This window comes from Eleutherodactylus coqui, chromosome 12 (assembly GCF_035609145.1).
Source record: "Eleutherodactylus coqui strain aEleCoq1 chromosome 12, aEleCoq1.hap1, whole genome shotgun sequence".
NCBI classification, from domain to species: domain Eukaryota; kingdom Metazoa; phylum Chordata; class Amphibia; order Anura; family Eleutherodactylidae; genus Eleutherodactylus; species Eleutherodactylus coqui.
Window position 1 is genome coordinate 119,945,024 of NC_089848.1, and position 14,859 is coordinate 119,959,882.

General features: G+C 45.0%; 1 protein-coding gene across 1 annotated transcript in view; it reads left to right on the plus strand.

The window, feature by feature from the left end:
* DBF4 (DBF4-CDC7 kinase regulatory subunit) overlaps window positions 1-14,642 on the plus strand; it is a 30,611-nt gene extending 15,969 nt beyond the window's left edge. The window contains exons 6-13 of the mRNA XM_066585779.1: window positions 1,649-1,718; window positions 2,436-2,521; window positions 2,997-3,027; window positions 3,116-3,161; window positions 6,137-6,262; window positions 8,690-8,807; window positions 10,728-10,852; window positions 13,642-14,642. Of these exons, the coding sequence (XP_066441876.1) occupies window positions 1,649-1,718; window positions 2,436-2,521; window positions 2,997-3,027; window positions 3,116-3,161; window positions 6,137-6,262; window positions 8,690-8,807; window positions 10,728-10,852; window positions 13,642-14,566 (1,527 nt within the window). The 3' untranslated portion in view covers window positions 14,567-14,642. The remainder of the gene's footprint in view (window positions 1-1,648; window positions 1,719-2,435; window positions 2,522-2,996; window positions 3,028-3,115; window positions 3,162-6,136; window positions 6,263-8,689; window positions 8,808-10,727; window positions 10,853-13,641) is intronic.
* The last annotated feature ends 217 nt before the right edge of the window (window positions 14,643-14,859 follow it).

Consider the following 14,859-nt stretch of genomic DNA (forward strand, 5'->3'; position numbering starts at 1 on the left):
TAAACGTAGCACAGCAAAAAAAACTATAAGTTTGATATCGCAGTAATCGTACCGACCCAGAGAATAAAGTTATCAGGTCGTTTTTGTTTCAGTTTATGCGCCGTAGAAACAAGACGCTCCGAAAGATGGCGGAATGTCTGTGGGTGTTTTTTTGTTTTTTTTTTAATTTTACTCAATTTACAATTTTTTTTTTTTTTATTTTTTTTTCAGTAAATTAAATATCGCCATTAAAAAATACAACTCAACCCGTAAAAAACAACCCTCATACAGCAATGTTGATGGATAAATAAGGGAGTCACAAGTTTTTTTAAGAAAGGGGATGTGTCATTAAGGGGTTAAAGGGAATGTGTCATCTACTTTTAGCCCTGTAGGCTGTTTTGATGGTCTGAAAGGAGCTGACCTACTGAGTTCGGGGATGTATGTGTTGTCTCCCCGGTGTCTGTGCTGCAGTGGCGCTGCTTAGTAGTCCATTCGTTCTAATTTTATCGGCGGACTACTTTTCAGCACCGCTCATTGCACTGCAGTAGCTGCTTCTAGGGCTGACACCGGGGGAAGTTGAGTATAAAACTTGCATCCCCTGATTCCGCAGGCCTCCTACTTTCAGCCCATAAGTTTAGCTGATAGGACTAAAAGTTGATGACATGTCCCTTTTAATTCGGAACTGTAGATGATTACGGGGAAGAGTTTTGGGTGAGTTTGGTATATTATACTGCGGGAACGCTCCTAAATGTGTACATGTAAGTTACAGTAACATAATAGTATTTGTAGTAGACTTGGTTATTTAAAAACTCATTTTGGCTCCCAGTTTCCATTGAAGTGGCAGCTAGGTACCTTTTTTGTCTGCAGCGCTGTCTGAGTGGCTGGCACTAGAGCGCTGATTTTTCAGCATAAAGATGTTTAAGTAAAATTGATTTGAACTTTTGCTGTTTTCATATTAATACAAAGTGTCTTAAAGGGGTTGTCCCGCGCCAAAACGGGTTGTTTTTTCTTTTCTTCAATAGCCAAACCCCCCCCCCCCCCCTTCCCCCGTTCGGCGCGAGACAAACCCGATGCAGGGGTAAAAAAAAAAAACGTCCAGTACTTACCCGAATCCCCGCGCTCCTGCGACTTCTTACTTACCTTAGTAAGATGGCCGCCGGGGTCTTCTCCCATGGTGCACCGTGGGCTCTGTGCCCTCCATTGCTGATTCCAGCCTCCTGATTGGCTGGAATCGGCACACGTGACAGGGTGGAGCTACAAGGAGCAGCTCTCCGGCACGAGTGGCCCCATTCACCAGGGAGAAGACCGTACTGCGCAAGCGCGTCTAATCGGGCGATTAGATGCTGAAATTAGATGGCACCATGGAGACGGGGACGGCCCGCAGGGAAGGTAAGTGAATAACTTCTGTATGGCTCATAATTAATGCACGATGTACATTACAAAGTGCATTAATATGGCCATACAGAAGTACTTAACCCCACTTGCTTTCGCGGGACAACCCCTTTAAAGTTCAGGGCCTTTTTGAGGAAAATTCTAAAATCCATGTGGATTCTGGTTTCGATGAGAGAATTCATGGCTTCACTTCTGTAAATATAATCTGTCATCCATTCCGTCCACCTAAAACACATCGTCATGAATTAACAATAATATAACCTGTTTTTCTTAACAGGAATTTTTTTCAAAAACCAGCATATTGGCCAATGCACTGAACTGGGGAGTTCGTATTCTACACTTGGATGGTGAGGAAGATGCATTCTGGTATAATGACTGAAGAGTGGCTGTATACACACTTGTAGGGGTTAGAGCTGCTATGTATACATGAACTGATCATTGTGAAATGCCTGGAAAGCTTCAAAACTCACTAGTGACTATTAGCCGGGCTTATGAGGCGTATTTTAGCCTCACATGTCTTTACTAGTTGTATTCTCAAAACAATGGCTCATGCAATGTTGGCGTTATCCTGGCAGCGCTCGCCATCACGAAGCTCGGCCCCTATTGCTTTCCCCCGCCACTACATAAGTCGGAACAGAGACTTCCGCTTCGACCCTGGTGTAGCCGGGCGCTGACGGCTGTGGTGGTCAGGCAATGTGTGCCCCTGATAAGCCATCTAGATAGAGGCGCATCTCTGCAATCACACCCATCATTGCTGGGCTTTGGTGATGGTTGTCGCTGACATGGGAGACACAGCGAATACAATGATGGGATGGATACAAATCCATTTCAAGAATGTAGTGTTTCAGTTATGATTACCAAGATGGGAAAAGCCTTCTAAACTATACAACTATTCTGTATTATCTCCTGTTCACACTGACCAACTACTCTGGTAATGGTTGAGATTATCCACCCAGTCATTCCACTTCGAGCCGCTTTTGCCAGCAGAACCGATTTAGTGTTTCTTCTCTAAGACAATCCCATCGGCGTTTTGACTTTTGAATCAACAAGATCTTGTTTTTCAGAGGCAAAAATCTACATAGATCAAAAGAAGAGATCGCTGCAACAAGTGAAGCAAACGGAGCAACTGGATGTTTCTATGAAGCCTGTAGTAAGTGCCTCATTTTTATTGGCTTTATTGGCACTGGAAAAGTTATCACTGTTCTCTTAATAAAGGGGCTGTCCTGCTTTGGAGATCACTGACCTATCCTGAGGGTAGGCCATCAATGGCTATGTGGTGGGTGCTGTCCGGCCCCTTGGCCCCCTATTACCCCATTAAGCAACTGGCTTTTCACTGGACCACTATGTTGGTGTGCAGAGCTGGAAGCGTACAACTCTGTCCATGTTGCCGTGAGCTAGGATGGTATTGCAGACTCTGTTCTAATTCACTTCATGCCTACAATATAGTGGAAACCTCCATTAAATGTAACAGTATATCAGATCCTAGCACCCTGTGTGTGTGTGTGTGTATATAGTGGAATATAAGCCGTCAATATACAGTTCACCTTCCATAAAAATGTTTATGATGGCATGATTTCTAAAAGAAAAACCCTGTTCATTAAAATTGACATTGTTCGGTATTTCAGGCGAAACGGCCGGCGCGACGGAAAGTGAAAGGTTGGTAACTTATTTTTGCTATTTAAAAATGAAAAATTGTAGAGGAAAATGACCAAATACTTTACTGACCGAATTGGTTTATTTGCAGCACAGAAACTGAAGAGTCCATTTATCAAGGTGGAAGACAGCAGCTGGTATGTTCCCTCGTGTCGTACTGTGCGACTATCGCAGTACTTTCTGAAGCTTGTCTGTGGAGGTGCCTTCTGTACTGTAGTGTGCCGCTGATTACAGGAACGTGTAATGTTGCAAGCCTTGGTGATGCTTTCTGCTGTCAAAAGTACTTACAGCTGCCTCCATACAAATGAGTAGGGGCACCAGACAGGGATGCCCTCTCTCCCCAGCCTTATTTGCTCTGGCCATTGAACCACTGGCAGAGGCAATCCGTATTAACCCTTTCCAATCCACTGTCTGACGTCTAAAGACATTCTGATTGAAGGCTGTACAGCTTTGATGCTGGAACACGTCCGGCAGGGTATTCTTACTGTAGATTACTGGCTGCTCTGTTATCGGGGGCCTCTCCAGCATGTCCAGTACCACAGTACTGGCTCTAGCCAGCAGATGGCGCCATTGTATAATGACAGAAAGAGAAAGACCTCTAGGAAACTGTGAATCCAAAATTGGATTGCAAAGGGTTAACCCCAATATAAAAGGCATTTGGATGAGGAATAAAGACTATAAAATAAGCCCATTTGCAGACAATCTGTTACGGACTCTTTCCCAACCCTTAACTTCCCTGCCAAACGTAATGTCCACACTAGACCCCTGGTCCGAGCTCTCGGGCCTTCGAGTGAACGTTGATAAATCTGAAATATCTTTTTTTTTATCCCCCACAATCCTTAAAATTGATCAACACTAATTTTCAGTTTTAACATAAAATTCATTATATCTCAAATCTAGGCATTAGTCTAATTACTTCAATACAGTCCCTCTATAAGTGGAGCTACCCAGATCTAACTAACAGGTTATCGTCTGAACTGCTTAAATGGGATAGGTAGAATTAATGCAATAAAAATGACCCCTTTGCCACGGATATTGTATCTTTTCAGATGTCTGCCAATACCCGTTCCCTTATCTACTTTACGCAACTTTCAGCGCAACATATTTAGATTTATATGGGCCCACAAAAGAGCGAGGATTAAACATCAGGTCTGTCAGTGCCCCATATAGTCAAATATTATAAGGTGGCCTGAACAGCCCAATGGGTAGTGGGGTCTTATGACCCGAATGGCCGTCTATGGATGGATAGAGAGAAAAATCGCATTTATCCACACAACATAGCATATCTGACTTGGTCTACAGGGCTACAACCTATGAGTCCACTCTCATATCACTCCCTCTTGCTATGGAGAGGCGCCCAGTTTAAGTATAACTTGTCCTCAAGGATCTCCTCCATGCTGCCAATACTCCCCAAACCGCAATTTCCACCAAGCCAAGTCTTGGTTCCTTTTTAGAAGGTGGACATATAACCACCCTACGACTTTTTTATAATAAAGCAAAACTTTGCACTATACAGCAGTTTTAGCCACATTTTAACCACCTACCCTGGAATATCTGAGAATTAATCAAATATTCCACTTTATACCATAGCTCCCGCCTCCATGCCACTTATACCCACATGAAGCTGTCTGTGCCAGGAACCCTTCCCAGAGAGGAATGCCTTCTTATATATGCAATACGCTTAGCCAACTGCTGTCTTGGGAGAAGGTTGAGGAGATAGGAAGCGGACCCGCAGCTTGAGATGACCACTGACAGATGGCAGCATTCTTGCTCCATGATCTCCAAAGGCAGCAATCAAGTTTCCCTTATGGAAACGTCAATTAAAATCTTACATAGGACATACTTCGTTCCACAGAGATGGCACAATCTCTACCCATCCTCCACCCCCTTATGCTTTCGGGGATGCCAAGAAGGGGGGATATGCTTCATACATGTAGGCCGTGCCCAGAGGTCAAAAGGCTATGGTCACAGGTCCACAACCTTCTCAACCAAATGTTTGTGGGTCCGGTTCCTAAATCCCCTACAGTGTTCCTGCTGGGGGTCCGCCCTCTGATTTCGATATGAAGCTCACAAACTGATTCAATATGTATGTATGGCTACAAGAATCCACATTGCCTCTATATGGATATCGCCTACTCTCTCCTTCTCAAAGGTGCTTAATAGAATATCCTCAATGAGTTGTATGAAAGGATTCATGTGAACGGACACTATGACCAACTTCCAGAAAATCTGGCAACCATGGATTGAGTGCTTAGAGATTCCAGGGCTACACCATAACATACTATTCTAGTGACCAAGTACACGTCATCTAGACCTTTCTGAACGATGATGTGGATTCTTGACGACTCAGTGGTTTAAACCCCCATGTTAACTTTCTTTTCCTCCCTTTATTTTTATTTTTATTCTTTTCTATTTGTGATTCACTAGCCAAGTGACGTTTTTGCGTGAGGCTCGCACAGAAATGGGTCAAATCAGGGCTGTCTACATAGGATTGCATCATCTTATGCAATCCTATGGCAGTGGGCAGGGGCGGAAATTCGGTGGGAAATTCCGCTGCGAAATTTCCGCCTGTGTGCATTCAGCCTTGGACTGTATAATATCTGGCATTCTCACCATATTTTCAGTACCTGTTTATTGCATTCCTTGAATTGAGAAAACATATTACAATATCTTCAACTCTGTAACCAATACACAAGTCTGTATACCCTGGATGTGAGGTTATGAGAGTTAAGCTGCACTCGCATACCAGAAAAAAACAAATCGCGCACCCCAAGTGGGGGACTATGCAGACTGATAAAATTGTACAGTCTGAGTCCACATTTGGCATAACGAGCTCCAAAATAAAAGTGCGACCCATTGGGGTTTGAGCCTTCCTATCATGGTTGAGATTAAATATCAAATTTGGGCTTGGTAGCCTAATCTGGTTGTAGTTTTAGAACAGAAATCCCTAAATCATAGACTTTTCCCCTTCCTGTGATAATAGAGTGGCCGCACTGACGGGGATTGCCCTGACCAGAAACCCAGCCGTATGGAGTTCTTAATGAGTTTCTCTCCCCCCCCCCCCCCCCCCAAATCTATAATTGTTTGTTCTATATATTTATATCTTTTTCAGCCATTACAGACCACTTTACCTGGTGTCACCCTTGTTCAAATCCTTCCAGTCCTCCCTCTCTAAGTTATGCCGTCCTGTGGATAAGAAACCGGATACTGCTCCGAAACCGACAGAAACTAAGCAGAGGTGAGTTGTTGGGGTTCAGTCTGGTATTAAGGCCTCCGACTTTATTACACTTTTTATTCTTTCACATGAGAGAAAAATACAGGTCAATGTGGTTTCAGCTCTCTGCATTACGTCCATGAGCCCTTTATGCCATTACAATCCAGTAATAGACCAAAGGAATAAAGATTGTTTTGGATCAACATAACTAAAAACGCACAATCTGAAGACTCGGTCTTAAAGATACAAAAAATACTTCAGCTTTTAAAGTCCATTGAGGTTTGTTCTCGGCCGGCCTCACGGCTGGGGAGCTTTTTATAAAAAAAAAAAAATTTAACTGGCAACGGCTTGACTTGGGATGTCTCTTATTTTTCTATATAAAGCAATAAAAAAAACAACCTTTTAAAAGATTGCGTGTATGTGAGATCCCCCCCGTATATTGGAGATCCCCCGGTGTCATTGACAGTCAAGATTTTGTCACTGGAAAAAGATTTTTAAAAACCTGTATGAACCCTGCCATCGCTGGCATCGTCTTCCCGGCCAGCAATTCCCGGGACGCACTCACATCCATCTTCCAGAAACAATAGTCACTCAGGAAGAATTGTCCAAGTCCCCTTGGACTCGAATCTGGATGAAGATTCTAAACCTTCCTCTATAGTGGGCAGCCTGACAGCCGCTGTGAGGGCCACCTTTCAGCTGTCTGACCAGACGCCCACCACGTCGGCAAAACGAGACCTGTGGCACATATATTGATGCAAAAGAAGTTTTCAGACTCTTATCCCTCCATCACAGATGAATGCGATGTTTTGACCTTTGTGTAGGTCTTTGTCAAGCATCGTGCCTCACCCGCAACATACATAGTGTGTATAACAAAACAATACGCCCTTCACCAATGACATCCACAGTCAAACAGCTGTAATCAATATACATAGAAAAACCTACAAGTAACTAAAAGATATGGACTACAGATGTGCTCCATGCAGAAAGTCTACAGATCTCAGACGGCGTCCCTGGTTTACTGCACATGCGCGAGTAAATCACTACATCCTCGCTAATGAACCGCGCATGCACGAGAGCAAGTTGCGAGCGTTTCTAAACCAATGCTCAATAAGCATCCTGTAACTAGGCAACGCGTTGCGACATAGCTGTTAAAGCTGCAGTATTGAGACGCGAGGTTTACAGAACCTGTCATTCAAATCATGATGGACACCCATCCTCGTCGAGGGTTTACCATTGAGTCTGGAAGAGTTTGTTTCTATGGTGCAAACAACGTAGTTTTCACCCCATGCGTTTTACTTTGTTCCCTTCCTGTCCTTTCTTCAAGATGAGCTTGATATGGGCTTGAGCCTTAGTTCCCTCAAGGGGCAAATATCCACGCTGTCCTACAAGGCGCACATTCTGCCCCTCCATACCCTTCTCTAGTGACATTGTGGAACCTGAGTCTTGTGTTGGATGCGTTACAATCTCATCCATTTGAGCTGCTGAGGAAGGTGCCAGCGTGGTTGTTAACTTGGAAGGTGGCCTTCCTGGTAGTCTGCTGCATCCGTCAGGTTTCCGAGCTCGTGGTACTGTCGACAAAGCAGCCTTTCACTGTGTTTTTTTGTTTTTTTTTCACCAAGATAAGGTGGTCCTCTGTCCACTTCCCTCTTTACCACCTACGGTGGTATCTGCATTCCACCTCAATAAGGACATTGTGTGCCTCTCTGTCAAAGAGTTTTACAGACTGCTATAAACTGACCGCATGCGTCCTTGACTTCCCACCCCTGAGGAACTGCGCTGGAACGTCCCACGGTCTCTGCTGTGTTCCCCACTTATACGGACAAGCAAAGATGATTTTGGACTTGCCGTAAAATCTTTCATCTCATTCATTGGGGGCCACAGCACCCACCTGTGTTTTATTACTGTATTTCACTTATGTTTTGTTTTGGTTTTTGTGTTTTTTTTTTTGCAGTTGCACATGGTCCGACTCCAAGTTGCAGTTGTAAAACTTTTGTCATTCTGTTTGGGTTTTTTTTGTTTTGTTTGTTTTTTTCGTATCCTGCTTGGCTGCTCCTACTGCTTGCATACAAACTGATCAGCTTAGTGCCTGCAGGGGGGTATAGGTAGCAGGAGGAGCTAACACTTTTTCTGCTTAGTGTCGCCTCCTAATGGCAGTAGCTATACCCACTGTCTCTGCTTAGTCCCCCAGTAGACAAGAGCTTTTACGGTAAGTACCAAATTATCTTACCCCAAAGCCAGGAAAAATTAACTCCCTGACTGTATTTTGGCCTTCAGTGGGACACAGTATTTTTTTGCTTTACAGCAGAGTCTCCATTGTAGTGACCAGGGCTGAGACTCAATACATCCTTTGGACTTGTTTGGGGCTTTTTTTTAATGCTGGATGACTGCTATTTAAAATCTTATTATGAGCTACAATTAACGGTGCCCCATTTATTTATTTTTTTTTCCTAGCTTGAATAAGACTTGGCATGGACAAGATGAAGGAAACGTTTCTCACACTAAGTGTAAGGAGCAGAAAAGGCGAGGATACTGTGAATGCTGCCTTCAGAAATATGCCGATCTGGAAGCTGTAAGCACTTTCTTATGATGCACCTTTTATCACATGATTGTTTTAAAGAACCTTTCTTTATAGGCTCCTGTGTGCAGTATATTATATTTACTGGATGGTTATGTATAGGATAGTCATTGACTGCACTATTTTGTACAGCAAAAAAAGTACATTAGCTCGCTTAAGGGCCCTTTTACATGGGATGACCTGTCAGATACCTTACAGGTCTTCCTAGCAATGATTGCTCAGGAGCGATCATCTGAGTAAATGGAGGAGCGGACCGGGGATCACAGCATCCATTTACAGAGAAGGGGCCGTCATTCATTGATGAACGACTGCCTGTTTACACAAACCGATCCGTCATTAAGTTTTGCGCATGCAGAAACTGACTGGATGGATGCAGGAATCTGAACGATTTATTGGCCCATGTAAAAGGGGCCTAAGGCTTTTCTTTTTTGACCTCTTTCAGGTTAATGTGGGTTTAGACAACTCGGGGGGGGGGGGATGTTGGCTCACTGCGATTGCCATCTGTGGGTCAAAATGGCTGGCACACAAACTCTTACCACATAGAATTTGGTTCAATTTTGGACTCTGCAGCTTTTATTTACGTGATGCAACGCAGCGGTTTGCATCGACACAGTGCAATCACACAATAAACCCCGGGCCGTCCAGCCAGTAACTCGCATTACGGCTCCTTACTAAACCCAGCAGTAGGTTTAACTCCTTGTATCTCAATCATGCCTTTACTTAGCTTGTTTCTCTCCCTAGGTTGCAGCCATTTCTTAGGTGTCGGACTCTTATGAGCATGTTGGTATAGAGTGTTCGGTGTGCATGTTTGCGCGCAGAATCCACTGTAGCGATCTCCCATAGACTGCTGTGTTACCGCCCGCACGAAATGTGCAAAATATGCGTGCAAGAAAAATCATAGCATGTTTTATCTTGTCCTGTTTTACACGTTCGTGCCAAGATGGTACATGGCGATGGGTGGCACACAGCCCGTATGCCCGTCATTTGTGTACTGACTGCATGCAGCGCGTGTATATCGCGCTGCCTGCATGCTGTGAGTTACGTTTGTGTGAGCCCGGCTATAGGCTGCAGTCCAACCTGTGCCATAGCTCTCTGCTCAGTTTTTGCCGCCTTTTCTATTCTGTTTTGTGCATGGAAAAACTGAAACTGCAGTTTCCTTACTGGATCCCATTGATTTCAATAGGCTTTTTAGGCTGCCTTCACAAGGGCGATAAAATCAGAGGGTTTTAGTGCGATGCGATTAGTGAGTAGAAAAGCAGAATTCTGAAACTTCTCCCATGTTTTTTTTAAATTGCTGGTGGCAGCGATGTAATGGGGGACTATTCTCAAGAAAAAGCATCTCTGATGAGATCACTTGGAGAATGACTCGACTTTGCCGTGACTTTCTCACGACAAAATCGCGATCGCCCGTGTGTAACTTGCCGTAGGCTTTACATTTTTGCTTCCAGTCCATTCGGTCTGTACCCCCTCCGCCCCTCTTAGCTGGAGCGCTGTTTTTGCATTTAAATAAAGAAAAAAAACCTCCTAAAAGCTGTGACTGCAGTCTTATTGAGCTCTGTCTCATTAGACAGCCCAACACATGGACTCTCTTTATGGCTTCCATGGAGTCCGTTCTTTTTGCCAGCTGTGGCAATCCAGCCCCTCCTTCCTGGTTGACGCTTTTAAACCCAGACCGAGGAATGCCTTTTTCTCCTATGTGCCTCCTGAATGCCTATAATTTGGCACTTTAGTGGTCTCTCCAATAGTTGCACGACTACACGGGGTGTGGATACATTTGATGTGCATCCCAGCAAACATGCTGAACGTGGTGTCTGCAGCCACGGATGTGTCATGATTGTCTTATAACCACGTTTCTGTATTACATTGAGTGTATTGGAAGCTTGACGTTCTACACCTTATTTCTCCATATTGCAGCACCTTCTGAGTCAGCAACACAAGAACTATGCTGTGGGCCCCCACTACCAGGATGTGGATAATCTTATCACAGCATTCAAGTTTGACTTTGTTGACTGGTCGAAATTTAAACAAGAGACACAAGGGTAACGTTACTTGAATTGTTTCAGGGTGCAATGTCTATCCGAGAAACTCAGACCGCTGTTCTTGTATTCCGCAACTCTTATGTATTTATTTTTTATGCAAGTATGATGCATTTTGATAGAAAAACACCGTTGGACACATGAAAACCGCATAAACGCATGATGATCCAATTGTGTGTGTTTAAGGGGAAAAAAACCCCACTTGCGTGACACTTGTATTTATGTGCGATACTTTCTTGAACAGAATCGCCCAAAAATACAACATGCTGCAATTTCTATGTCACAGCATCACTGTGGGGCTACCCAGACACGGGCGAGCGCGGTATCGTGAGCGTGTGAGGTACCCGTACATGCAAGACCTTTTTCAGGCAAAAACTGCTCACATCCGTGAAGGTCCGACCCTTTGGGTGAGTTTCACACGAGATAGATGATTGGAAGCGTTTCCCATTGATTTCAGTGGGAAGCCTTGCATGTGAGGCATTAAAGCTCCCATTGAAATCAATGGGCTATGTGTTCCGAGGAACGCTAAGGGCTAGAGCATGCCACATGTACATGACTCCATTCAAAAGAACGGGGCTTCTATTCGCATGAGATTTATGCATGGCCTCACACAAATCTCGCACTGTTTTCTCGACCGTGTGAAACCAGGCTGAGCAAAAAATTACACCTGTAAATGGAACCTTATAGAATGGCTTCTCTCCATGTGCTTCTTGCAACACAGAAATTGTGCTTGAAAATCGCCTGTGTAAATGCGCCAATGGCGGCAAAATCTGCATGTATGCATATCTACATGCAAGTGTATTGCAATATATTGGGAAAACACCTTTAATGCGCTTGCTGTCTTTCGGTATGTTCACACAGCAGAATCGGATGTTGACGTTTTCATGCAGACTCCGCCTCTAAAATCTGCAGAGAGAGATATATACACACCCACCCTTAGATTTGGCCCATTTCTAAGGGCAAATCCAACATGGATACAGCAAAATCTCTGTGCATTCTGCGGTGTATCTGAGGGTCTCCATGTGCATAAAGTAACTCATGCATGCTGCTGCATTCATTTCTATGGGAGCATCTGAAATTCCTAAGCACGATGGCTCCACAATCTCTGGTGCCCTCTTTGAAATCTAAACGGAGTCTAAAAACCCACTTACACTGAAAGATAAACGACAGTTATGCAAAGATGATCACTCAAAACTGTCACTCAAACTAAGTAGCTACTTAGGAGTTGATACCACCGTGATGGCTCCGAGAACAAAGCGGCTGTTTTGTATATGCAGACAGCTGCATTGTTCTCAGAGCTTTTAGCTGGGGTCCCGCTGAGACCTGCCAGTGGGATACCAGCTGAAAGAATACTAGCAGTGCCGCCCAATGGAAAATTTGCCCATTTCCCCCCCCCCCCCCCCCCCCCCCCCCCTGCATATTAACTCTTTCCACAAGGCTTTTGCCCTATTCAGCAATTCCAGCATCCTGATTGGTTGTTTGGGTTGGCTGATTTACACTAGTTGGTTGGTGAATCAGCCAAGCCAACCCAAACAATCAGGTTGCTGGAATTGCTGAATAGGGCACCACCACTTTACATGTGGCCTTGGAGTCCAGGGCATGCAAAAAGCAATGCAGCCTGACACCTGTCAGTCACCCCCGACTCTCTGCCTGCGCCCGTCGTCACTCTGCTGCTGACCCCTGGCCCTCTGCCTGTTCCCGTACGCGCTGCAACAGTCGGTACCAAAGCTGTTACCGCTCACCTCGGTGCTCCAACACTGTCGCCGGTGCCCTGCAGTTTCTCCTCACTGGCCACCTCTTGTAGCTGTGTGTGCAGCGTTCCGGCTGCCGTTTTCGCGCACTGGCTCTGTTGCCGCCGGCTCTCTGGATGAAACACGCCCCCAGCCAATCAGAAGCTGGAGGCGTTAACTTTTACGAACTGTGCTGCGTGCAGAGAGGCTGCCAGGGGTGCCGCGGCTCGTATTCATTGTATTATGTCGCCATCGGAATATGTGGGTGGGCGACATAATATAATGAATACAAGATTACTAGCCGCGGAACCGCGGCACCCCGATTGGGAAACGCTGCACTAAAGGGTTGAAAACATGCTGGGCAGAGGAACATGGCCTTCTAAAGCCGGTCATGATTTTAATCATTTGAAGAATAAAGACTGGCATTTTTAAGCGGTCTACAGAGTGCAGGGGATCTATCCTTCGTTCTCCGGCTTAAAATTAATGGAGCGACACACGTGACTGCCGCTTCATTCATGCAGAACTATTGGGACCCCCGTTCTTGGGATCAGTGGGCAGACCCCCACTGATCTTAGTTATCCCCTATCCTGTAGACGGGGAATACATCTATGCGTTAAGGGCCATTTACATGGGCGATTAATGTGCAAAATGTGTGATTGTTGGTTCTAGATGTTAATATGCAAAACATTGTTTACTATTTGTCTTTCTTTTGTCGCTCGCTTTCAACCAGTTTTAAAAACTATTGCTGACTTCTCACTGCGTGTAAACGCTCCCGCTGAGCGGGAAGCCAGCAGTGATCTGTCTAAACAAGTTAGCGGTGAAGTCAGCACTCTGCAGTCGTCCTGTGTAATAACGCATTAGTATGGCCTCTTTAACACTAAGGGTTAATTGGGGACGGACCCCCACTGCCTGACAAGAGACAGCTTATCCTAGCCTTGCTAATCCTGGTAACTGACAGCATTGACTACTTTGAAGCAACATCCTGGAAGCTACAGTTGTACCCAAGTTATCTAGTTGTGTTCTAGAAAATCTAACCTTTTCTTGCTTTTTTTTAATCTACAGGACTGGATTATTTATTCCGCCTCCAACCCTAAAACAAGAAGAGAAATTCCCACCACAGATGAACCAGATCTCCGCTAAGCTCTCCTCTGTCCATAACCTGGAGCCTGGTGTGCCGGGAGCGGAGTCCACACAACCACAAGGTGCTGCCTGCACTCTTGTCAATAATCTAGCCCATCATTCGGAACCAACGTTCGCCACTCCCTGCCTTCCTCAATCCAGATGCAGCATCTCCTGTGTGACGGAGTCCTTCTCCAAAGCACCCAGTTCACAAGTCATTTCGCCAACTCATGAGAGTTTGCCCCTCACCCCACTGGCTGAATCGGTCAACCTTTCACCAGATCACAATTCGAGTGCCCAAAAAGACTTGGAGCCGAAGGAGAGCGACACTCGAACCTTTCTAAATGTGGAACTGTCTGCTGCATTGGACCAGAGCTGCTCACGTCTGCCTGTGAACGGCTGCCTTAGTAAAAGACTTAAACTGGATGACTCCTTGGTGGAGACTGACACGGTGTCTGTGGCACCAGCAGTGCTGCAAACTGAACCCACCAAGGATTTGGAAGAGAGTTGTACTTTGTGGCAGTCGCCGCCATTATCCCCACTACCTCACAGCTCGTCTCCTAATAAACTGCACAGAAAAGTGAAACGACTAGAGCGGAAGGCGAGAAAGCAGGAGCAGCTCCCCCATGGCTCTTGTAGGGTTTCTGTCCCATTCGAAAACTGCAATGTTGGCGTCTCCAAAGATGGGCTTGAAGGCTTATTTCAGAGTAGTGACTGCCATTCGGAGTTCTACGGGTTTTCTTGTAACTCTGTGGACGGTATGCAATGTATAGAAGACTTGGAGGAGCCGCTGTCCTCTCATGGATGTGTCCTCTGGTCATTATTCTCAAACACCAGTTCTTCAGCCTCTACTTTTAATGGCTTTTAATGTGGTTTTTATAAACTTTTGTAAATATATTTGGCATAAGTGGTTCTCTTCCAAAATATTAAATCTGTGACTTTGACTATCAGGTTGCTGCTAGTCAGACACAAATATTTAAGGTAACATTCTTGGGGGGGGGATGGAGAGAATTATTTTTTTTCTTATTTGCTTTGAGTGGATGAGTCTCCTCTAAAACAGATCAGTGCATGTGGTGAGCGGCTTATTTTATGTTCTCTCCAGTCTGTGCCTGTGTGAAAAACTTACTGTGTCACCTCACTGAATAGTATGGGTTTGTGTGT